Consider the following 26,244-nt stretch of genomic DNA (forward strand, 5'->3'; position numbering starts at 1 on the left):
TAGACGCCACACCTGACAATAATATACACCAAAAGTATACACACAACAAAAAGGGTGCACACCCCTCTATTTAACCCCAATGTCAGTCATTAATGAGATAGCGACAACAGTTTATCAGGTTCATATATTGTTCTTGCCATAATGCATTCTAGACAAAGCTTCAACGGTATACTGTTCAAATCATTTAAACGATTTTGTATACATTTATTTTTATTTAATTGACTTGTGCCTATAAATCATGCTCACGAACACCCAACTGTTCCCATGTCTTTGATTTAAAACACACATTTCCTGTATTCATTATTTTTACAACACAATTTAAATCGGGTGGTACATACATAAAATCCCAGGCCGTATGTATTACGAGATTGAGCGATTAGCAGGGTGTTCTCATTGGTCCGATCCTGTCCGGGTACACGAGTAGACCGTAGGGTCAATATTTTTGTAAGTCTTCACACAACACATGACTTGTGGCCGATCGCTATGCCAAAACATACCTGATCGCGTGTGTACCCAGACGAAATCAAAATACCACCTCGTAAAAGAAGACAAGAAAATATTTTGATATGGAGAATAGGTTCTGAAATACATCATAATCTGGAACACTTCAATGAGTTAAAAAGTACACAGCGACGAAACATCGTTACCATTTCAAGGCTGGTACCAAAGACGAGAGAGTTCTAATTGGGTTTAAATTTCTACCATACAACGATAATACGTTCTACACAAAACTGCTGATTTATAACATATTTCATATTTTTTTTCGGAATTCGGATATTTAGATACTTTTCCTAGTGAAATTATGCATTCTGTGTTGGAGATTTGTATATAATGTGCTACTCCTAAAGACGTTAGTGCTACAGTGTAAACATGTCGGAGGATCAGGGTAGAGAGATTTTCGCCTACATTCGTGAGAGGGACGAGGCCAGGAACAATCTGAAGAAGGTCGAGGCGGAGCTGCAGGATTACCAATCCAGATTGTATGACGCCAATAGCAAGATCGACAGTCTCAAAAAGTCACTGGCGAACGCTCAGGTATCTACTCCATCCTATCTGTAACGAGAGCCTAGCTGTGTAACTTCCGTCCATCATTCCGTGGTCCTACTTATCTATCTAACGATCTAGATCCAACCATGCTAAATCGCTTTGTTAATTCTTATGTAGTTAACATCATTCTGTTTCCTATCTCTGTTCTTCTGAACAAGTAGATTATATTAAAAGACAAAGAAAACATGTATTAATTGAAATGATTAAACTGGATAACATTTGTTGTCACAAAGAAACCCACGGCTACCTTATTGCCTGTGTACCGATTGCAATGTTCCGTTGTGATGTTTCGTCATGACAGTTCCAAATAGTATTTGTAGCGCTAGGAATTTTATGAATTTTTCCAGGAAGAGATTCAAGAGAATAAGTAACTACAATGAAACTCTGTGTCACGTGACGGGATCACATTTTGGGTCGGCGATCTCGCGTGCATTCATTGAAGTGTCTGAACACCAGCCTTAGTTGGTGGAAATCAATTACCATGTTCCTGCATTGTTAGGGTTATAAATTATAAACACTTCCTCTGTATTTCGGAGGTTACAAACACGATTGTAAGTGTTTAAACCTGATTGAACCCCACCCGTACCTCACACATTGTGTGACATTAGTTATATAACAGGTAATGTAGACAAGTCAACATAACAATTCATAACAGGCAGATATCAAAATATTAAGTTTTGTTCGACGAGCATATTGTTGCCAACTGTTGAATACGAAATTCATCACTTAAGGTGAATGTAAAACAATGCCAAGGTTACACAAGATGTGTGAAGTACAAAGATGTGTCACCAAAGTCGTGCTTAGATAACATTGGTCCCTATAATTTGACGGCTATATGTCTTTGAACTGGATCTGATTGGTTCACACAATGTCAGACCAATGTGTTCATATCTCTCCTATCTGAGCTATGAGGTCATTTTATTGTCTTTAATCCCGTTTAATAATCTATACAACATTTAAATTAAAACAACACACCTGCCAGGTAAATGTGGAGCAGGTGAGTTGATTGGCAGGAGCGTAGATACGGCATTCTGGATAGCTGTCAAGTGTTGTGTACAAATGTACTTATATAGACTATAACAAGATATGACAAGACATTACGTGATGTGCCTTACATTGTGTGTACGTGTGATATAGGACAGGAATCGTATAACATATCTATAATTAAACATCATTGTTTAATTAATTTATGTATATTCATGTATTGTTTATGCAAGGTTTAGTTTGGGAACAATGCCTCTCAATAACTTGATGATAACAATAACGGGTACATACCCAGCAATAAACAATTACATTATATCCACTCTACTCACACGCCACTTCTCACACCAAACCTATACAACATTTTACCATTCTTCACACCGCCACACCAATACATCGGTACATTGCTACTCATCCCACCACCGCCACCAATACATCGGTGCATCGCCACTACTCCAACCACCGCCACCAATACATCAGTACACAGCCATTACTCTAACTACCGCCACCAATACATCGGTACACCGCCATTCCTCCAACCACCGCCACCAATACATCGGTACACCGCCACTCTTCTCACAACCGCCACCAATACATCGGTACATCGCCACTCATCCCACCACCGCCACTAATACATCGATACACCACCACTACTCCCAAAACCGCCACCAATACATCGGTACACCACCACTTCTCACACCGCCACTAATACATCAGTACACCGCCACTCCTCCACCACCGCCACCAATACATCGGTACACACCGCCACTTCTCACACCGCCACTCATCCCACCACCGCCACCAATACATCGGTACATCGCCACTCATCCCACCACCGCCACCAATACATCGGTACACCTCCACTTCTCACACCGCCACTCATCCCACCACCGCCACCAATACATCGGTACATCGCCAATCATCCCACCACCGCCACCAATACATCGGTACACCGCCACTTCTCACACCGCCACTCATCCCACCACCGCCACCAATACATCGGTACATCGCCACTCATCCCACCACCGCCACCAATACACCAGTACACCGCCATTCCTCACACCAACACCACTACTGCCAACATCAGTACATCAGTACATCAGTACACCAACACTATTCTACCACTATTAATCACTACACTGCCAGCAATCACCCGTCACAACCGCCACACCAGCGGTTTTGTCGCCACCACTCCATATTATTGTGCTGAGTAAGAAAATAATAATACACCCATCGCATTAAACGTGAAAATATCCACATCGTTTCAATATCTTAATGTCTGATTGGCCTCTTTGAATTTAGAGTTAGTCACAAACCTGCAGAGATCCATCTTCGCTAGCCAAGGCTTCTGATTACGTTACACTCCACGAACCCTTGGCGGAGTGTAACGTAATCAGAAGCCTTGGCTAGCGAAGATGGCAGAGATCAGGCGGTGAAAAGGGCAAAAAAAGTGAAAATAGAGAAAGAAAACTTAGGAAAATATAAACGGAACCAAACAAATTAGGATTAATATAGAATCGCTTAACACTGAAAAACTTTGATGGGAAATTATATGGGACCACAATACCCAGATAGGCGAAATCAGCAGTGATCACACAATATCTAATCGGTCCTTCATCTCAATAATGATTCTCTCGCCTAGTTACTCGATTGTGATTTCAGTGGATCCAATTCTATAACTCAGCGGTATGTACACTACGATAATGACCACGAGATACCTCCTAGTGAACCCCGGTAACATTGATATACTCAATACCCACCGCTGTGTCTCCACCAGGAGGACAAATATCACAGTAGTTTCGTCAATACCACGACAATGGTCTCTCGACCACTGTCCGTGTGCACGTGTGTACAGATACATTAGGACCGTATCACCTGGCATTGTACGACGTGCGAACGTTTGAAGTAGCGACGAGTTATTGTCAATACATTAATGAAGATCACCGTTTAGGTACCGTGAGACAAAGGTTGTTTGTTTGTCATTGTGCTTGGTCGGAATTATACACCAGCCCTTCCCATTATGGTATAGACTTGTACACGTCCGTATTTACAGGGCCAATGCCAGATACGGGCCATCAAACCCATACTTATACCACAGAGCCAAGGTCAGATACGGACCATCAAACCCATACTTATACCACAGAGCCAAGGTCAGATACGGACCATCAAACCCATACTTATACCACAGGGCCAAGGTCAGATACATACCATCAAACCCATACTTATTCTACAGGGCCAAGGTCAGATACAGACCATCAAACCCATACTTATACCACAGGGCCAATGTCAGATACATACCATCAAACCCATACTTATTCTACAGGGCCAAGGCCAGATACGGACCATCAAACCCATACTTATTCTACAGGACCAAGGTCAGATACAGACCATCAAACCCATACTTATACCACAAGGCCAAGGTCAGATATAGACCATCAAACCCATACTTATACCACAGAGCCAAGGTCAGATACGGACCATCAAACACATACTTATACCACAGTCTCTCAATTAAGAATCTAAACTAAATATTTCTGATGTCTGTGTTTTGTCCGTTCTTAATTATGGCTGCGAAATGTGGGGTTTCCTGGTTGTAACAAAGTAAAAAGCATGCATGTTGATTGATCAAGAATTCGGAATGTAAAACAAAACAGGACGCCATCTTTGACGGTATATAGTGAGAGTTACGGAGCCGATCTTTACTTACAAGTCAGGGAATGTAGAATACACAAATACTAGTTGAAACTAACTAAGTGTAATAATCGTGTTCTTAAGTCCGTTTATGAAGATTTGGTGAATGTAATCACATTAACTGCAAATGGCGTTCTTTAGTTAGTTTACTATTTTCAGATTTCTGCTTAATTGATTATGTTATTAATCAAATAGTATTATTTAATTGTTTTAACAACTAAAAATTTCATTCAAACAATTAATTTGCTAAGAGGTCGTCAAAGACAATTAAGAATACCGAACTAAACCGGGAAATTTAGCAATCTAGCAATTGCGCAAGTGAAAACATCTCGCTTATACAGTTTAGTTGTAAGGTGTCCATTTTTGTTGCATTGAAAGTAAATATCGAACTATGCGTCTGAGCTTCTGTATTGTCCATATTTATTTTAATAAAAAACAAAAAAACAACAAAAAACAACAAACATATCATCCAAGAAAGGGGCAGAGTTTGGTCCCATGGGTATACTAATAGTCCGCTGGGGAAACCTGGTCACCAAACTCAACATACGACTGCGTCCTACAACAAGATCACTGATGTATCCGAGATATAAGATAAACAACACCTACAACAAGATCACTGATGTATCTGAGACATTAGATAAACAATACCCACAACAAGATCACGTATGTATCAGAGACATTAGTTAAACAACACCTACAACAAGATCACTGATGAATCCGAGACATTAGATAAACAACACCAACAACAAGATCACTGATGTATCCGAGACATTAGATAAACAACACCTACAACAAGATCACTGATGGATCTGAGACATTAGATAAACAACACCCACAACAAGATCACTGATGAATCCGAGACATTAGTTAAACAACACCTACAACAAGATCACTGATGGATCTGAGACATTAGATAAACAACACCTACAACAAGATCACTGATGTATCCGAGACATTAGTTAAACAACACCTACAACAAGATCACTGATGGATCTGAGACATTAGTTAAACAACACCTACAACAAGATCACTGATGAATCCGAGACATTATATAAACAACACCTACAACAAGATCACTGATGTATCTGAGACATTAGTTAAACAACACCTACAACAAGATCACTGATGTATCTGAGACATTAGATAAACAACACCTACAACAAGATCACTGATGTATCTGAGACATTAGATAAACAACACCTACAACAAGATCACTGATGTATCCGAGATATAAGATAAACAACACCTACAACAAGATCACTGATGCATCTAAGACATTAGATAAACAACACCTACAACAAGATTACTGATGTATCCGAGATATAAGATAAACAACACCTACAACAAGATCACTGATGCATCTAAGACATTAGATAAACAACACCTACAACAAGATCACTGATGAATCCGAGATATAAGATAAACAACACCTACAACAAGATCACTGATGCATCTAAGACATTAGATAAACAACACCTACAACAAGATCACTGATGCATCTAAGACATTAGATAAACAACACCTACAACAAGATCACGTATGTATCAGAGACATTAGTTAAACAACACCTACAGCAAGATCACTGATATATCCGAGACATTAGATAAACAACACCTACAACAAGATTACTGATATTATTGGGCAACTGGGATACTTAGGATATCAGTCATATTTGTCTAGTTTTGGCAAAAACTATATTCCGATATGGCAATAGAAATTGATGCATTTAGAATTTTAGGTTCAATTTAAGGTCGTGATTAATGACATTAAACCCATAAACTAATTATACATTGGGGAAACTACATTATAAATGTATGTACAATGTAACAACCACTTCATGATGCCAAAGACATTATACAGCCGTTTCGCCCTATTAGGAATAGTCAGTGATGGTAGAGGCAAAAGTGTGATAACCCGGATGAAAAACGGATAGTGTTTAGACAATGGCACAAAAACATCTTCAATTACGTGTTGATATTCTGCATAGTGCATCAATGGGTGGTCGAGTGACACATTGGTAACACACTTTTACCTAGGCGGCCGGGGTCCGTTCCCTGATCGGACGTGAAAAGGTATGGGGTCACCTGCCCGACCACGTGGGTTTTCTCCCACAGTAAGACCCCTCGCGCACTTCTATCCAGGCTTACAAGTGTGATTAATATAAGTTAATATAACTTTTTCGCAATTGCTGTAAAATAGATAAACTTTGCATTATCTAATCTTACATTACTTTAGAGATTGGCTTAAATATTACTGTTAATAAAATAGCTTCCTTCAACATGTAACATGATGTTACAGTTTTAATCCCCATTTGTACTGCAATGTCAGTCTTTTAAAACATTGTACGCATCCTCTCTTACGTGCAGCTTGAACACAAACTATTAATTTTGGCCTTACAGAAATCTGCAGGCAGTTCCAGTCAGAAAGGAGCTCCGGCGGCTAAGGGTGCTCCAGCCCCTGCCAAGGGAAAGGGAGCAGCGGCCAAGGGAGGGGCTGACAAAGCGAAGACTAAGTCACCGCCATCCTCAAGCACCAATGATACATCTGCCCCAACTCCTCCTCCAGTATCAGAGTTTCCAGCAGTTCGTCACCCACCGATCCCCGGCAAAGAGAAGCTCTCTCAGAATACATATGCATATTACAACGTGAGTTATTGTGTCTATATGTTAGATATATAGTGTACTTGTGGTGTTACACCTGGTAGTGTTACACCTGATAGTGTTACACCTGGTGGTGTTACACCTGATAGTGTTACACCTGGTGGTGTTACACCTGGTGGTGTTACACCTGGTAGTGTTACACCTGGTGGTGTTACACCTGGTAGTGTTACACCTGATAGTGTTACACCTGGTGGTGTTACACCTGATAGTGTTACACCTGATAGTGTTACACCTGGTGGTGTTACACCTGGTAGTGTTACACCTGGTGGTGTTAGTGTTACACCTGGTGGTGTTAGTGTTACACCTGGTAGTGATAGTGTTACACCTGGTGGTGTTAGTGTTACACCTGGTAGTGATAGTGTTACACCTGATAGTGTTACACTTGGTGGTGTTAGTGTTACACCTGGTAGTGTTACACCCCAGACAGGTGTCGCATGGCAGTACTATATCTGACAGGTGTCGTATGGCAGTACTATATCCGACAGGTGTCGTATGACAGTACTATATCCGACAGGTGTCGTATGGCAGTACTTTATCTGACAGGTGTTCGAACTACCTGTACCACCTGGGAATAATCCGGTGCTTTAATCTGACCTTAGTGCAGCGATTGTCGAGGAACGCTGATGTTTAGTAATGTCATTTTAAAATCAAGTGCAGTGCCATTATCCTGTAAACATAAGTTATTCATGAGAATATGATACATACATTATGAGCGATTCGGGTGAAAAGTTGACAACCTAGGAAACCGAAGAACGCTTAATCAGAAGAACTTCAAATAAGGAGCAATGCTATTAAAACCAACAAAAATAATACCGAAGTCTTGTTATAGGCCTGTTTACTTATATCAAAGGTAACAATGCACGGTTAGTCACAATTCAACCAAAGTTAGATCTATATCAGATTAACAAAACAGATTTGGCTAATACAGGATTAATTCAGAGCTATTATAAAATATCTCTTTAATTGGATTTACAAAGTAAAAGTCTGCTGTTCACAAATAAGGTGTTATCTGTAACGTGTTCTAATGTATCCTGACTATACTGGAAGGTATTCTGTATTTGCCATATAACATAAACTACTGTAGCACAGTAATACATATGGTCCTATGGTCATTAGGAGTGGCTCCGTGTTGCTTCACAGCAAGGTGATATGAAGGTATTTCGTTGTCTAGAATATCGTGGTTGTATAGGAGATCTCTCTGTTTGAGTGTTGATAATCCCAAAATTTTGAGTTTTCCTGGCAGGTTTTATAGCCTTTGTAGCCATAGTACGTTGCATTCGTTTAATGGAAATCCAGTCTTTAAATAAGGAATGGTGATCACATGGTAGTAGCATACTTTAAATGTGGTCGAGTGATGTATACAATGTTGTGAGGGTAGTTGTGTCCTTGAAGCTTCTAAAGGCGAGACCCGATATTTACACGGTTTGAGAACTTCAGGTTGTCATCTACATTATATACGTGCAGGTCTTTCTCTTCACTTGATTTAGCAATATTGAATGTTGCACTGTCTTGGGTTAGAGTATACCCTGATGACTTGTCTCTATGTCCTATATCTAAATGTATATTTGTCAACATTCAGCCTCATTATCTAGTTTTCGGTCCATTGGTTCCTTTTGTCCTCGTTTGATGAAAAAAGTGGGCATACATATCAAAACCAGGATTCAATCTAGAACACTCCCTAGCGGGTCATCGCACATTATTGGTAGGCTTCCGAGACCAAACCGTTGGCCGCTACTTTTTTTAGATAGGTCTGACAGAAATGCACCCATCCAATCCAAAACAAATCTTCGAGATTCCATATTTGTGGAGTTTGTACATTAAGAACCTGTGGCAAGCTTTTTCGAATGCTTTAATGAATATTAAAGTGATGTTGTGGCCTTCGTCAAGGGTTTTGATCCATACTTAAAAGGCTTCTAATATTTGGTTTGTGCATGATTTACCGTGCTCAAATCCTTTTTTGGTTTTTAAAGAAAATGCTGTTGGACACAATTTCATCCCGAATAATTCTTTGTATGATTTTTCACTTGACATATGTCAAGCTGACCGGTCAAGAGTAATCCATGGTTGATTTTGGCGCCTTTTTGAAGACTGGTGTAACTTTGTTTTATACACTTTCCTCGAGAGATTTTTTGAAGATTATTATTTGTAGTGGTTTGTAGATATTGTCCCATTGTTGTATGTTATTTTCGTTCGTTGGCTTGATGGCAAAATTACTTTCTCATCGCTAATGTTGAATTCATTATACCGTCGATCCAATGATCACCTACTGATGTGGGTTTGGTGCTTCTATAATCTTATATACTATAGTAGATAGTAGCGTTCTTCTCATATATAGTTTCATTGTTCATATATGCAATTGTTACAACATATAATACATATACATGTGTACATATATCCAAATCCACTAAGAATGACATGATAGGTAATTAGAAAACGACATACAAGTATGAATTAAGGGACATACATCAATACCCTTAAATATTGTTTCCATAATTGGTAAATAAAGAATATGTCACCTTCTAATTAATTATGGTATTGATAATGCTCCATTTTGTAGTAGCGTTGTTGGTTTACAAAAAACCCCATTATCATTTGACTTTCTCTACGTTTCAGGCCATAGCCGAGGACTATCCTCTATTACCATTGGGCATATTTCTGAATGCAGAGAAGAAGTTTAACGAAGCCGACATAAACGGGGACGGAGTAAGTTAAATATTGAAAATATATGTTTTATTTTGTTTTACTTGCAGAAGTACATAATTACGATTATTACTAATGCTACACTCCCTACTTCAATTATATATATATAGTTTACATTGTATTTTGATTATAGACAATGATCTAATGAAGCTTGATAAAACCTTGTGTATTAACAGGTAGTGGACCGAGATGAAATTGACAGTGTCCTGACTAAAACAGATGCGACCATGTTCACACCTAAACAAGTGGAGGAGATCATACAGGAAATCGACAAAGACGCAACGGGCACTCTCGACTTCTGTGAAGTCCTGGCGGTAAGTCACACCACAAACATCACAAGTACACCACAATGGTGATGAGTTCATGGTAGGCCACACATGGACCTCCACTTTGATTAAATTGTAAGTTCTCCAGGTAGACATTTAAAGAGACAGAAACACTCGTCTCTGTAAGTTAAAAAGGGGGCAACGTTTGTTTCTGCTATATGGTCACGTCAATCACACGGTCTATATCAATCTTTGCGATGTCTTTGTAGGGTTAACAGTATGACTTGCCCTAGAGACACTATATTTTAAACAATGGGAAATAATCTTGTATTTAAATTTAACTGGACAATTCTGTTAAAAACAGTAAAATTTTACGTTAACTCTGTACCATCATTTGCACTGACAATATCAGTAGACAAACGGACACATGAAGCTACTTATATCAATCAGTCCGTAGACAAACGGACATATTTAGCTACTTATATCAATCATTCAGTCAGTAGAAATATGGACAGTGTCAGCACAGCATTTTTAGTAAGCATTCGTGTGTATATTAAAACACCAATATTGATTACATTAAACAACTAAATTGGTGTTGTAAATAGTTTAACGTACGGAGTAAATAAGCACCCGGGGTGTATTTATGTCCCGAACACTGGAAGTACTGTTATATTAAGTAGATTTAAAACTTTGTACGTTCCCCAGCCAGTACAACTACAATTAACTTTACACCTAATCAGATTATAACAGACTTCTTTAATCTGGCACTGACTTAGTTTATAAATTGCATTCATGGACACCCAAGACCATTTATGTATCGTAAACAAACGTTGCACCAAAAGGAGCATAGTATGTATAATAATACATTGTATATAAAGTACACTAAAATCGAATACCTGGAGCGTGAAACATCTGTAATAGCTAACTATGTTAAGACAAGTTAGGAAGCGAATTGCATGTGTATTTAAAATTTGCATGGCGAGCTTTAAATGGGCTGAACATTAAATTGCGGTTATAGGGTCCCCAGCAGACGAGGGAAGGTACAAAATACACAAAGTGAACATACAATGTAAATGAGAAATGACCTTACCTTCTCCTATTGTTTAAAAGCTTCGAATTAATCTGTTGTGATGGGGTAGTTCCCATGGGGGATATTTTATATATCTTAAATGTATGGAGAGAGCGATCCATCCTTGCATCTTACAATGCATCACTTGCTTCCACAGGTTCTAGAGAAGATGGGACGACGGAGGAACACGAAGCTACCTGCTGCTATCAACGACAACAAAGAAAAAGTTTGTGCAATTCAATGAAGATTACAATTGTAGACAAATACGTAGAATAGTTCAGAGGCATACGAGGTGTTGTGATACGCTCATCAGGTCTCCGTCCATGACTCGAGTTATCATTTTATTGTTGAATTCTAAAATGAACAAGTTGTGAGGTTGATGTAAAACTGTTTTAGTCTGAATTTTATTTCCATCTTTAATTATTTATTCCTTCGATCTATCAAAATTAGAACTCATAATGCTGATATATATTATATAAACTTTCATTATCTACACATCTTCAGCGTTTTGTAAGAAATGTGTGCTAAATAGTGTATTATTTGTATATACTTGTCAAAATGTAAATCGAGTCATTGTGAAGAAATAAAATTATCAAAATGAAATGACAACTAGTGTTAACATTATCATTAAGTACAGACCATCAAGTTTCTTACTTGTTAAGCAGCATAATACTTTGATTAATAAGTAATATTTTTTTCAGGGTCTCCATCTACATCTAAATCTATATTATCGATTTGGAGTTTGAGAAGCATGAAAACCGTAATTCTAATAAAAGATACGAATCAAATAAAGATTTGCATAGAGGCCTAGGTGTCCCGGTAGGGGAAACGTCTTCTGCTTCATCGACGCCACTCGCCATGCTAATCTAGGTCACATTCTCAAATTGAGAACTAGGATGATGACCACTAGGCATATCAACAGGCTTGATATTACACAGGGAAGTCCATATTGATTTAATGTTCTTTTAAGCTGTATAGCGTCTTAAGGTGAAACTAAAGGACTTGACAAGGTCTATGTTACCTGTTTTGATAAGCTCTACGATATAGTAAGCCTTGAAGGAAATCAAAAACGATATTCCCATGGGCATGTCAATCCAAACACTCGCTATTTTATCCTCCCGAGTCCTAGTCGTAACGCGTTAAAGAAAACCCTCGCGACAAGTAAACAAAGGCATTCCTTAGGTTTGGGATGGAGAAGGTAAGTGTAAAAAGTGAGAAAAACAAACGTTTTGATGGAAGACACCTTTTAAGAAGAGGAGGTTCAAGGTTGGTCAAAAGCCATTTGGAGTCTTTAAAATGCGCATCCAATTAACTCCATTTCTGGAGTAAATAGTATCACAATAAGACTGCAGCTCTGACTTTAACAGTACCAAGATTGGTAGTAATAAGTTTGAATAAAGACTTGGCTGAGCAACTTCTCGATCCAGAACATTATTTGTCCGGAATCACATCAGATTGGAAGATAGCCAGCGCATTCCGTTCATTTAAAGTTATCAATAGCGAAAAAAATCAGTGCCCGTCTAAACACAATAAAAACAGTATCTACTACTACATCCGGGAGAATATACAGCTAAACCTAAGAATGATGTGTAGATTCCATGTCCCGACGCAGTATATCATTTATTTTGATGTCGAATTGTTCTGAATGGCATCCAGAATTCTAGCCTCGATATCAAAGTTACGACACGGTTAGGAAATAATGAACCGATTGTCATGAACATTGGCACGAGTGATCTCTGCGCCACCATTTGCTTTGTTGAATTTTTTTTTTACTAAGCCTTGCCATGCGGATTATTTTCAATGTCTAGACTCTTTTATTGGAGAAAACATTCAATTTTAAAAAAAAAGTGATTATTTCTAAATAAGGACAAAAAAGCCAAAATTCTCTGTAAATGTTTAGTGTTTACATGGAGATCTCATGTAAATGTTTAGTGTTTACAGGGAGATCTCATTTAAGTTGAGAAACTTTACTTTCAAGTAAGAATTTTGTTATGGGCGCATTTTTATTTCACCAAAATATGGAAATTCTATTTTTTTTTAACCAAATGGGTCATCCAAAATAACACTTGTTCTGGACCATCTCTGGTCATTTCAGGCTGAATCCCACCGGTGAAACTGAGAAGGTTGAAATAGGCATTGTTCAGGAAAACCATGATTACGCAATCATGTTACAAAATGGTCGCCGAATTTGCCGCCAATTTTTTATGGAACCAAGCTCCCCTACTCGACGACGACGGACGAAGCAAGATGATTATAGGTCACCCTGGCGAACCAAATAAAGTACATGTAGTTTGTGTGAATGAAATCGAATAACCTTTCTTGTGATAGATTGATGAACCATTGACTTACCATCAAAATAAGAATAATACATTATTTATTTATCAAGTAAAGAGGAGTAATCTCCCCTTTGTTTCATCGCGGCAGAGACTTAGGCCTATAGGCCTACTAAATGCTTTTAAAATATAGGTCTCTGATCGCGGTCTTTTTGTTTTCCAGGCCAGTTCGTTGATTAAATGTTATATTTCTCGCATAACTTGACGACCTGCCGATGTTAAAACGAGCTTTGTCAAGTCAAATATTATAAATCACCAGGTCCGACTTAATTTCATAAACAAACCGTTTGGAGCGACGAAAACGGCCCAGTGTCACAGACCAACATGGCTCCCGACTACATAAGAATGTACGTATCAATGCTCACAGAAGAGAAACAGACAAGGAAACACGTTATAGCAGGATATATTTAATTATAACAATTGCAAGCTATCACATAGTTCGATGTCGCATACACAAATGCTGAACCGTGGACAAGTATAGCTACTCAGGATATCTCATCACCTACAGCAGGCTCTTTTATTTTATATCTCAAATTATCCAGTATGGTCATGGATTTTTCTCAAAATCTGAAATGGGACTGTTATTGACTAAAGCAGTAGCAACTCTTTTTTGCAATACAGTTTTGCCAAACATTTATGGATCATCTACAGCAGACTCTTTAGTATCGTAGTCTATATCGAATTCTTTGGCATGGTTTTGTCTTTCTCTCCAAATTTGAAATGGGACTTATTATTAACTAAACGAATAGTAATTAAATTTTTAAATTCATAGTTCTTTGAAACATGTATCAACATGTTCATGTTTAAGTACATGATAGGATTCCTTAGTGAGGCCCACGAGCCATAACGGTCACCTGAGTTCTGCTATATTACCCCCACCCGTGTCGGAAGGCAAGTGAGGATCAAAATGAGCATACCATCAAACTGCCATTATTTTAAACAAATGAAGTTCGAAAACGTGATTTCCTAATATAAAACTAAGTAAAATGTCCGAGTCCCAAACAAAGGTAATTAGAGCACTTTAAGAACATTCCAATTATGGAGAGTTCTTGATTCTACCACACATGTATCCTATACATGTATTTGAATTTTCAGCCAATTTGACCACTTTTTGCCCCGCCTCTCAGGCCCCTGGGGGTGGGGACCATATAATTCACAATTTTGATTGATCATGGAAGGTTTCTGCAAAATTTCACTGAAATTATCTAAGGTTTTTTGGAGAAGTCATAAATATTAGCGGACGACTGGGTTGGACAAAAGGCGATTGAGATAGGTCACCGACGATTTCCGTTTCAGGTGACTTAAAAAACAGCCTGTTATAGGCGAGACCACCATAGCAAAATTCAGCGGCAAAAAGTTCGTAATATAAGAGACATATATATGTCTCTGGTAATATGGTTTCAAGAAATAATAGCATGTAAGGGACAAATAACATTATAGGGATACGATGTAGCGTGGACAAGCTTTTTATAGAAGAGAATAGCATTAAAGGGACGAGATGTAAAGGGGACAAGAGTTTTACAAGAGAGAATAACATTATAGGGACGAGATGTAGAAGGGACAAGAGTTTTATAAGAGAGAAAAGCATGACGGGGACGAGATGTAGAAGGGACAAGAGTTTTATAAGAGAGAATAGCATTATAGGGACGAGATGTAGAGGGGACAAGAGTTTTATAAGAGAGAATAGCATTATAGGGACGAGATGTAGAAGGGACAAGAGTTTTACAAGAGAGAATAGCATTATAGGGACGAGATGTAGAAGGGACAAGAGTTTTATAAGAGAATAACATTATAGGGACGAGATGTAAAGGGGACAAGAGTTTTATAGGAGAGAAAAGCATTATAGGGACGAGATGTAGAGGGGACAAGAGTTTTATAAGAGAGAATAGCATTATAGGGACGAGATGTAGAAGGGACAAGAGTTTTATAGGAGAGAAAAGCATTATAGGGACGAGATGTAGAAGGGACAAGAGTTTTATAAGAGAGAAAAGCATTATAGGGACGAGATGTAGAAGGGACAAGAGTTTTATAGGAGAGAAAAGCATTATAGGGACGAGATGTAGAAGGGACAAGAGTTTTATAAGAGAGAAAAGCATTATAGGGACGAGATGTAGAAGGGACAAGAGTTTTATAAGAGAGAAAAGCATTATAGGGACGAGATGTAGAAGGGACAAGAGTTTTATAAGAGAGAAAAGCATGACGGGGACGAGATGTAGAAGGGACAAGAGTTTTATAAGAGAGAATAGCATTATAGGGACGAGATGTAGAGGGGACAAGAGTTTTATAAGAGAGTATAGCATTATAGGGACGAGATGTAGAGGGAACAAGAGTTTTATAAGAGAGAATAGCATAACAGAGACGAGATGTAGAGGGAACGAGTTTTATAAGAGAGAATAGCAATACAGGAATGAGATGTAGAGGGGACGAGTTTATAGGAGAGAAAATCACTGGAACGAAATGTGATGGGGACAAGTGTTTTATAGTGGAGAATAGCATTATAGGGACGAGATGTTGAGTTTTATAGTAGAGAATAGCATTATAGGGACGAGATGTTGAGTTTTATAGTGGAGAATAGCATTATTGGGATGAGATGTAGAGGGGATGAGTTTTTAGGAGAGAAAAACATTATTGAGAAGAGATGTGGTGGGGACACAAGTGTTTTTTTTAGGAGAGAATAGCATTACAGGGATGCGATTTAGCGACAAGAATCTCTTATCATCAAAAACACTACTATATCCCTAGCCATAATTTTTTGCTATTGCAATAGGTTTTAATTTTGGACATGATTAAATCAAACTTGCAATAACATGAAATACTTCACATACAATATTAATATCAGCAATGTGCTCATGTGACCAGTAAGGATCAACAGATCAATAAATATGTTCTACAAAGTTTACAATACCAGGACACACAATGGGTACACTTGCACCTCACAACACTACACAATATACATAATAATGTACATAGTAACATATATGTGTGAGTTACAGTAATTATCTAAGATATAAAAATGAGTGGACAATGTTTATTAAATTATGTCAGACTTACAGTAGATATACAATGTATATAAAAAAAAGTAAAAATATTCTTAAATATGAACAAGATCCACATAATGCCAGAAAGACAAACTGCTTCTACCAAATTAAACATATGATACAGTTTCCGTACGAAGGAACAAATCTTATCCTTGTTCAGCAACATTTGGATAGGTTATTTGATTTTGTGTGAAATATCAAGACTTAAATTATAAAGAAAATGCTGTCGTATAAATTTTTTAAAAACTACAGCTTGCAAAATCGTTCCATTTCTATAAATGCATGATAAAAATCTGAAGAAGTAGAAAACAACTTCAGTTTCAGTGAAATATTAATGGGACCTTGTATGAAATAGTATTCGAGCAGGATTTTGATTTCTGCTCATGCACTTAATAAAACCATGAATAGGGAAAATTTTCATGTGAAATCTAGAGAAATGTTAATTTCTTCATATAGTGAAAATAATATTTGGTTTAAAGACTGAAGGTTATATATATTGACAAATCAGTCAGGTAAGGAAATTTTAATATGTCTCAATTAGCATACCAATCCTCCTTACATGAAAAGAGGTGGGGTGTTTTTTTTAGGGGCAGGTGTGCTGATTAGGTCAAATACAGTAACATAATACTGTATATTCTTAACAAGGCTTCATCAATATTGAGCCTTTTACACACATATCCATGTTAGGTAGGTAAAACTCTATTATTGTTATAAAATTAGTTGAGCAACTGTTAACCACTCTTTTAATACACACATATATAACCAGGAATCTTAGTTTTGTATATTCTGGTTTTTAAAGAAAGTCAATTTCTTTGGGCCTGAATAAAAGAATTTTAATTGTGTAGAAACATACATCAATGTAGATAAAAATAAACCCAATTTGATAGAAAAATGAATAAAATTGTGGAATGTCTAAATTTGAAAACTAAATAAACAGTGTTAACATTGAAGTTTACAAACGAAGAACTGGGATCAACTTAGTATAAGATCTGAAGTAATTAATAAAATTTGGCTTAAACTATGAATATATTGCTAAAATAACACAGGAGTCTTGGTAGAATATATACTTTATATGACGAACAAAAGTAATAAAACTATTATGCATCAATAAACAATCACATTACGTAAATAACCATAAATGTTAATCATTAAATATCAGACATTTTGGTATGATGAGGCAGTGTATGCCATTAAAAAAACATGTTGGGAACAAAGGACCAGGATGCTTGTTTTGGTACAATATAAACTATCATGGTAGAAAAAAATCAACTTTCTTACAGAGCACTGTTTTAAAGCTATGTGTATACAAACCATCAATGAATAGGTATAGCACATGTTGTAACATTAAAGATGTTGTTTGTGATCAACAAATGTCTGACTCCAATCTTTTATAATAAAATATCTCCCCAATAGAACAGAAAGATAACAAACAGATTCTGTATCAAAGATACCTTAAACACACTCTAAATAACTAATGTAAGGTTCTTAAAGGTCAAAGTAAAACAAAGTTGAAGTTGAAAACCATAAAAAAAAGTGAAACCGTATGAGATCCAGCCACAAAAAAAAATCTCATCTTAGATGCATATGATTGAAATGTTATGTAGCATGTATATACTATACACAGTTCACCGACAATATCGAAAACATTTGATTCTTCAATTACATTACAGTAGTCACAAACAACAGAAATTCTTATCCGACTTAAAATATAATAGACATTAACCAAATGACTGTTTTCCCGTAGATTAATTACAAAACATGATTTACCATGAATACTACTGATAAACCTAGTACGTAATAACAAGCATACTGATGACATTCATTCACATCATTTGTCAGATAACAAAACAGAAGATCAAGGGAAACAGTTCACCTGGTCGGTACGAACACCTTGAGAAAACAGTTTTGACTGTTGGCTGATGAGGCATGAAACAACTGTGAACCGTCATACACAGAAAGTGTAAAGGATGGGCACAAAATCCCAGCATGCAACAGTATGAGAAGAAGTGTACAACAGGAAGGAGATATTGTAAAACACAAAATGGACAAGTGTTTATTTACTATGACATCAAGTAAACTTTCACCATCAATTAAAACATTAAGAACAAATAAAAACATGACTAAATGAGCAACCACAGACACTTTTAAATATCACAAAATGAAGTGAAATAAAACATCTTTAACAATTACAAAAAAATTAAAGCAAAACAATTTTGGGCGACAAACACAAACAAAATTAAAACCTAATGATATGTAAACATAATTATAATAAAGATAATATCTATAGTTAATGTACCCTTACCCAGTTCAATATAATGTGTATACTATAATATAGTTATACTGTATAGTTTGAAACACAGTATGGTGAAGACATTAGGTAAATGTATAAGAGTAATAAAAGGTTATATTGCCTATACAAACTAAAGATTCCCAGGACCACATATTTTTTGGGCAAGGCTTCTACTAACACAGTAACTCAGTAATATACCGGTAACTATCATATAGATCCCTTTAAACACCGAGTCTGTGTGTGTCTCAATAGATACTGAGCAAAATCAACCTTGTTGTTTGCTTTTAGTTGCAATAAAATAACATGTATAATAAAATCACTTTGAACAGTCATTTCTTTTGCGACTTTGTAACATTTTCTTAAAATCAGGAAATATCCTTTTCTATAAAGAATGAAAAGTTACATACAATATTCAATGTAAAATATAAACAATAGAACACATGCTCTATAGCACCTGTTAGTACAACACACTTAATATACAAGTTATACAAAACAGGAGTACACGCGTACCAATAATAAAACAACACACTCAATATACAAGTTATACAAAACAGGAATACATGCGTACCAATAATAGAACACATGCTCTATAGCACCTGTTTGTACAACACACTTAATATACAAGTTATACGAACCAGGAGTACACGCGTACCAACAATGGTACAAGTTGACAATATACTGCTATGTTTACAAAACAAATCATATCAGATCAATTCAACACAAAATGACTTCTACCTCTTAAAATTACATCTACAAAAAGTGTTGCGACACTCCAAGCTTTAGTGTGTTCAACAACGAAACTCTCATCTTCACAGAAAACATCATTAAACCAGATCTCTATTCTTATATACCTCATCTACATAAAGATTCACTCTCTTCTGGTGGTTTTGGCTAGACTTGTAGACTCGGGGCTATAAGGCCCAGAGGGATATATGTATACTCCAAGTCTAAGTGACTGTTACCACCAAGGGACCAGCCCTTATCTCAATAAATATCACAGGCAAATCACAAACACAACCCTCAACTTGTCAGATATTAAACTTAATCTTGAGTAATACCTGATTTTTATCATGATTTTTGGTTTTGATTCATCAAAATAAAGTACATGTATACCCCTTACTTCACTGATTCCAATACTACAGTGTGAACATACCTTGTTTAGAAGTTCAGATCAGAGAAAAAATCTTTCGTTTTTTTTTTCGCGTGCCTTCGTACAATAATACCATATATGCCCAATTCTAAAACCCTTCGTCTTCTGTGGGTCAGTAATACTGCCTGTGGGTTGCTCATTCAAACTATGACATTAGTATATATTTTTTTCCTTTTGACATCAACACAGTGACTTGAGTTTCATTAGGCAAAGTTAATTCTGCTACAAATCCAATCAGTTAATCAGCCAATTCTGATCTACTAAGCAGTTTCTTAAAATTTTACTTGTACCAGACTTCCTTGTTAAAGTGAATATAATTTATAGAATTCTAGCAAATATGCCGACGTCATCAATGACAGTGCTGCAACAGGTAAACAGGCTATAGTACAGATCTTTTTTTTTTTTTGTAAATTCATGATATATAGTTATAATCAAGTCGACAACATTTATCAGTATACATTACAGGAGTACCAGGTATACATATAATAGTACCACAACAAACACTAGCATTTCATGTATACAGACTACACGGCTATCAACCTCACCAATATGATTAAATTTTGATTATGTAATATGTTTAGGGTAAATCATTAATAGGATCATGACCTAGATATTCATAACTGGAGAGCATAAAGTCTTAAATTGTGATAACAATAAAAATTGATAAGGATGTAACAAAGACATGCTAGGCATGAGGTCAACAAAAACAATGGTACTAGTTTATACAGAGGAACCTGTCTGAATATGGAATAAATACACAATCTGATAAAACTTAACAAGATTGCACAATAAAATTATCCACCTGATCACCAGTATATCACTGTTCACTTCTTGTCCAAGTGCAGTATCCACTTAACAAACCAAGAGGTTAACAAGGCCTGCATCACTGATCCAATTATTTCAACATTCTTATTTATACCATTATTACAATTTTTCCCTATTTTAGATTCCGCATCTCATTACCAAGGGAGACAACACCTTTATGTTATGAAACATTTCATAGCAAAACCAAACTTTAAAATGTGGTCATTGGAAAGCTTATCAATCTACACATTGATAATTTTTGCTTCCATATGTTCATTTCTACTCTCACTGACTTTATTGGACAGTCCAGTGTCCAGCTTGATTAGCTAAATACTTCCGTTAATATAGCCCGGTCTATATAAATGGACAGAAACAGACATTTTGATTATATTACATCCAATCCTATTCTGCCAAAGATTCTTCAGATCAAATTGGTTAAGAGATGAGGTGATTCACCTTTTTTAGACCCATACCTCTGCCACAGCAGACACTGTTTAGAAATATGTCCTAGACTAAAATTGGTCTAAATATACTTAAAGAGTCTTTAATGGTTAAAACAGACACCAGGCCACATTATAAAATCATTTGTACATTATACTATACATCATGTACTTTATATGTTAGTAAAGAGGCTGTACTTATGGCCAACATTGAAGTAAGAGCTATAAATCATGACTGATAATGTATCTTCATTGATACACCCAATGCTTAAAAAACAACGGATTTTGATTAAAGTATTCATGTTTTTGCACTAGTCAGTGCAAGGAAACGGCGAGAAACTAATAATAGGCGTTACAGAAACTACTCCTCATAAATTCTTCAACCAACTTAAACACACAACAAAAAGAAATTACCTTGAATGCCTCATTTGATCATTGGCATTTTTGATAATCAACACTTTAGTTATTATACAGTTATGTATATATCAAAGTTTATTTAAGTTATTTTTCAATGGAACAACCTGTTAAGTCAAAACTTCAGTACTAATAATAGCTATTTTGTGATGAAAGACGGAAGCTTTTGGCAGGTTTATAGCTTTTACAACACTTTTAAGAAATTTCATATAATGACACCAATTTCGAAATAAAAAAAAACTACAACAGTATTTGAGAATGTAATATCACTTAAGCTGATTGTGCCCCATTTATACTCTCTGCTCTGTTGCACTGATAATGCTGATCGGCTGTTGCTCGTTTTGTTGTATGGATTCTTGAAGTGCTGGTTGTTGTTCTGATTCCAAGGTCTGGTCTCCTCCTCCTGTCAATTCTGTGTCGCCATCCATGGGTTCATACTCTGATGGCTGGTTCAAGTCCAAGAATCGTATTCCTCTGTAAAATGAAATATCAATCCATTAATTGTGTGGTCAACTTATCTTTACTATAAAATATTACTTCATGTATGGCTATAGTCTGTACCACCATACAAATCTGTTCAATCTCTAATGACATAATCATACCTTTAATGTATTGACTATATTAAAGTGAACCATCCTATAGAAAACAGACAATAAGATTTTGCTTGTACATGTATATGTACTCAATTTATGGTCAGTTGTTTTCATTGACAGGTTGAGTCTGTGAATCATGATAGTTTTATGCAGTTTCATCACTGAAGTATTTCCCCGAATCATTAAACTGTGTAGTAGAGTATAACTTACATGGTAAATGCCACAGGAAGAATGAGGAACAAGACAGAGATGACAAACACAAATCCTGCGAAGTAGTGGAGAGTTCCAGCATACATGGCCTGGAACATGAGGGGCGCCAGGAAGTAGGATATGCTTTCCCCACAGTGCATCAATGCAAACAAGGAACCTGGAAAACAGAGATACAAATCATCAAGGAAATAAGTAAAGCAAATAATAGTTTGGAATCTTGTGATATTCCTCCATATCAACCGTCTTCAAGTATCATATATAGGTATAAAACAAAATATTACAATGAGAACATACTATTGTACATGTGTTATCAGTATCTATGTTAATATCATCATATTCATATTTTACGTTCATAGTCTTTAGGACACTTGCTCATGAAACACTGTACTGGTAAACTGAAAACTAATTACCAACGTATCTTAATGCTGATAATATATTACAAACATATAATCACAGATATATCAACATATATATACCAAAGAGCCTTATCTGAATGAGTTAACAATTATAATACCATTATGGCAGAATAATAACATGTCTTTTTCATTTGCTTAACTTTCCCTTCTAAAGCTTGTACCTTGATCTGGAGTCTCGATTCCATTAGCCACTATGGACCTCAACATAGGGAAGGGAAGTAACTCCAATACCAACAGTAGAATTGCTGTAAAAGGAAATATATAACTTTGATCCAGAAGTAGAATCAACATCATTTCATATACTAAATTTAGGTTTGGTTGGTTCTGCATATCCCAAAATACATAAAATGACAGGAGTGAGCTTATGTAGTTTACAAGAAAGCCAGTTAACATATTCTATCATAATACATATATATGATCATAATCTAGCCAAAGGGTCTATGGCTGCTGACTCCTGTTCAAATACAACAAATTTACTTGTAAATTATGAGTACTTTTTCTAAAAGTCATTGTTAAAGTATATTGATTTCCCAAATGATGTAATGGTATTTTCCTTTACCAATTGCCTACAATGTTTACAAAATTTGGTTTTCTCTAGAATAGTATGCTTTTACGGTTTCCAATCAGATTTACTTGTCCTTTTGAGACATTATTCATTTGTTCAATTTGATAACCTGTGTACCAATACATCAACTGTTAACTATTGACATAAAAAACTGTATGAATAGAGTCAAATCTAAAGAGGTCTTTGGAATCAAGGAAAGCCCTCCAGCCAAAGATTTTTGTTATGTTATCTTATTTTTCCATTTGTAATCCTGGTATCTAGGTCTGTCACTGACAGACATCTGTATAATTTTCACTTACAAAAGTAGAGGACTGTTTCATTTTTAACAACAGCTATCCATAGAGTTCCGATGGCTTTGGAGAAGAGGCCAGCAAAAGTGATACTGGTATCTGACAGTATCAGCTTCAGGACAGGTGGAGTAGACACAGTTCCAATGGCAGCAACAGCCATGATGACTGACAGAAACATGCCAATTCTGGCAGTTGGCCAACCATACGGGGGTCCACGTAAGTACAGGACCAACGTATTTATTTGTCCAATGTGGACAATTGCGTAGGTCTGGAAAGCAAGTATTGCAAGCCAAACTTTTACCATCTTGCGATTGGTACATCGGAAAAATTTCCCCATAGGTTTGAAGGTATCAATGCAGCAATTTTCACTTGTGTAGTTCCTGGTGGTTTGAACACTTTCCGGGATCTTGACTTCCTTGACTAGGAAGAATGAAATCAGAAATGCTATAGCACTGCAAATTACTGTGAACCAAAAAGGTTGAAGAAATCCCCAATCTTTCACCCAGAATCCAGCCATAATATTTGCAATCGCATAAGCTGCACCATTAAGAAATTCCTGTAGTGCTAAACGCCAAGCTCTTTTTTCTGGCTCAACAGAATTAATAGCAAAAAATGTACCACCAGCATAAAAAGCAGTCATGCTTCCGCTGAGTCCCCGCAAAGCTGAAGCCATAAACAGACCATCGATGGTCCAACTCGTGTAAAGGATAAGGATGTAGATGAGGGAGTAGAGAAGACTTCCGAACGCCGGTACCCATAGCAACATCTTCCTTTTGCCAGATCTGTCACTGAGTGCCCCAAGGATGATCACGGTTACCACGGACGGGAGGCCTTCAGCCATTTGCAAGCCCAGCACCGCCATGATACTCTCCTTGTGGGCCTCATAGTACGGACCAGGCTTTTTCTCGTCCTCGGATGGGAAGTAGATTTCTTCGTGGTCAACAACTGTGTTGTTTAAGCCATGCTGTTTATATATCTCGGACTGGACATATTCTTGGAACAATGGCAAAGTCATGTGCCGAGAGAGAAAAAACGTGAAATATGCAACTTCGACGAGGTACGGTTGTATCGTGTCTATGACATCCATACACCAATCGTTCAGTCTCTGTATACGACTCATTGTGACGATATTGACACCTCTTACTTGTATGCAAAATTTACATTATTCAATTGATGTCATTTCTGAAAAATGTCAGGAAAATCAATGATGATTCCAATCCCAATCCTATGTTCATGTTTCAGCGATAACTTCCGGCAACACTGCGCCCCCATCGCGTGATCAAAGGGAGGTTACTCTAAAATATTCTGATAAAAAAAGTCTTGTCAGATGAAAACAAGCACCAAGAAAAATATTTCAAACATATATATTATTTTTTCATTATCACAACATGCCGATTATTTCCCATTTTGTCACAAAATAAACTGTATATACTGTACATACTTACTTGAAGCCTTACATTTTAAAAATTTACCTTGCACAATATGTAATTTCTATCATTGTTATGACATCGCAACTATTCCGAGAATTAATAGTAAATGTAATAGGGAATAAAGCACCAATAGAAATATTTCAAATGTATAGGCCTATATATTTTTTTTTCCGTTATCACAACATGCCGATTATTTCTCATTTTGTCACAAAATATACTGTACATACTTACTTGGAACCTTTTATTTAAAAACAAATTACCCTACACAATATAATTTCTACCATTGTTATAACATCGCCACTATTCCGAGAATGAATAATAAATGTAATAGGGAATAAGTTTAAGTGTTAAGTCAAAGCAAAAATAAAGTATTGTCCGTACTTATTGGGCCTAGGTAAGAACCAGCCAATGTCTTTCTCAACTCCCTGGGAAACATGCAGCCGGAGCTGCCATTTCTGCGCTAACAGCTTACACATGATATTTCTTGCACGTCCTATCGCATTCTCATGTATACAGCTGAGTCGCTTGGAGTACAACGGGACAAAGTATATTGTTTATGGATATAACTGACTGGGATTCGACCTAGCGACCATTAATTCGGTCACACGGCCCTGTGTCCTACCACTGAAACGTACTGTGTTTGGCAAGCACTTTTGGCGACTTGGAGGAAGATTGGTCTGGTGGCACCACACCAATTTTCCTCCAAATCGCTACAAGAGCTTGCCAACACAGTACGTTTTTATTTCAGTTTATTATTTTAATACATTAACGAATCCCACAAAACCAAACGAGCGCTGGAACTTTGGAAAGATTGTCGTCCTTGCTTCAATAAACTTTAACGATGAAGAAGATGGTGC

At 36.7% G+C, this 26,244-nt stretch overlaps 2 protein-coding genes across 2 annotated transcripts; one reads left to right on the plus strand and one right to left on the minus strand.

Moving 5' to 3' along the window:
- Window positions 1-458: 458 nt before the first annotated feature.
- Window positions 459-12,023, plus strand: LOC117323890. Its single transcript, XM_033879397.1, has 5 exons — window positions 459-1,035; window positions 7,119-7,364; window positions 9,993-10,082; window positions 10,256-10,393; window positions 11,572-12,023. Exons 1-5 carry the CDS (start codon window positions 871-873, stop codon window positions 11,656-11,658), a joined length of 726 nt encoding a protein of 241 aa, XP_033735288.1. The 5' UTR covers window positions 459-870; the 3' UTR covers window positions 11,659-12,023.
- A 2,118-nt stretch (window positions 12,024-14,141) lies between these two features.
- LOC117323891 (solute carrier family 46 member 3-like) lies at window positions 14,142-25,205 on the minus strand. The gene is made up of 4 exons (XM_033879398.1): window positions 23,967-25,205; window positions 23,264-23,347; window positions 22,687-22,843; window positions 14,142-22,357 (listed from the first exon to the last, which is right to left on the minus strand). The coding sequence occupies exons 1-4, from the start codon at window positions 25,075-25,077 to the stop codon at window positions 22,174-22,176; spliced, it is 1,536 nt and encodes a 511-aa protein (XP_033735289.1). The 5' UTR covers window positions 25,078-25,205; the 3' UTR covers window positions 14,142-22,173.
- Between the last annotated feature and the right edge of the window lie 1,039 nt (window positions 25,206-26,244).

Source organism: Pecten maximus, chromosome 3 (assembly GCF_902652985.1).
Source record: "Pecten maximus chromosome 3, xPecMax1.1, whole genome shotgun sequence".
Lineage (NCBI taxonomy): Eukaryota > Metazoa > Mollusca > Bivalvia > Pectinida > Pectinidae > Pecten > Pecten maximus.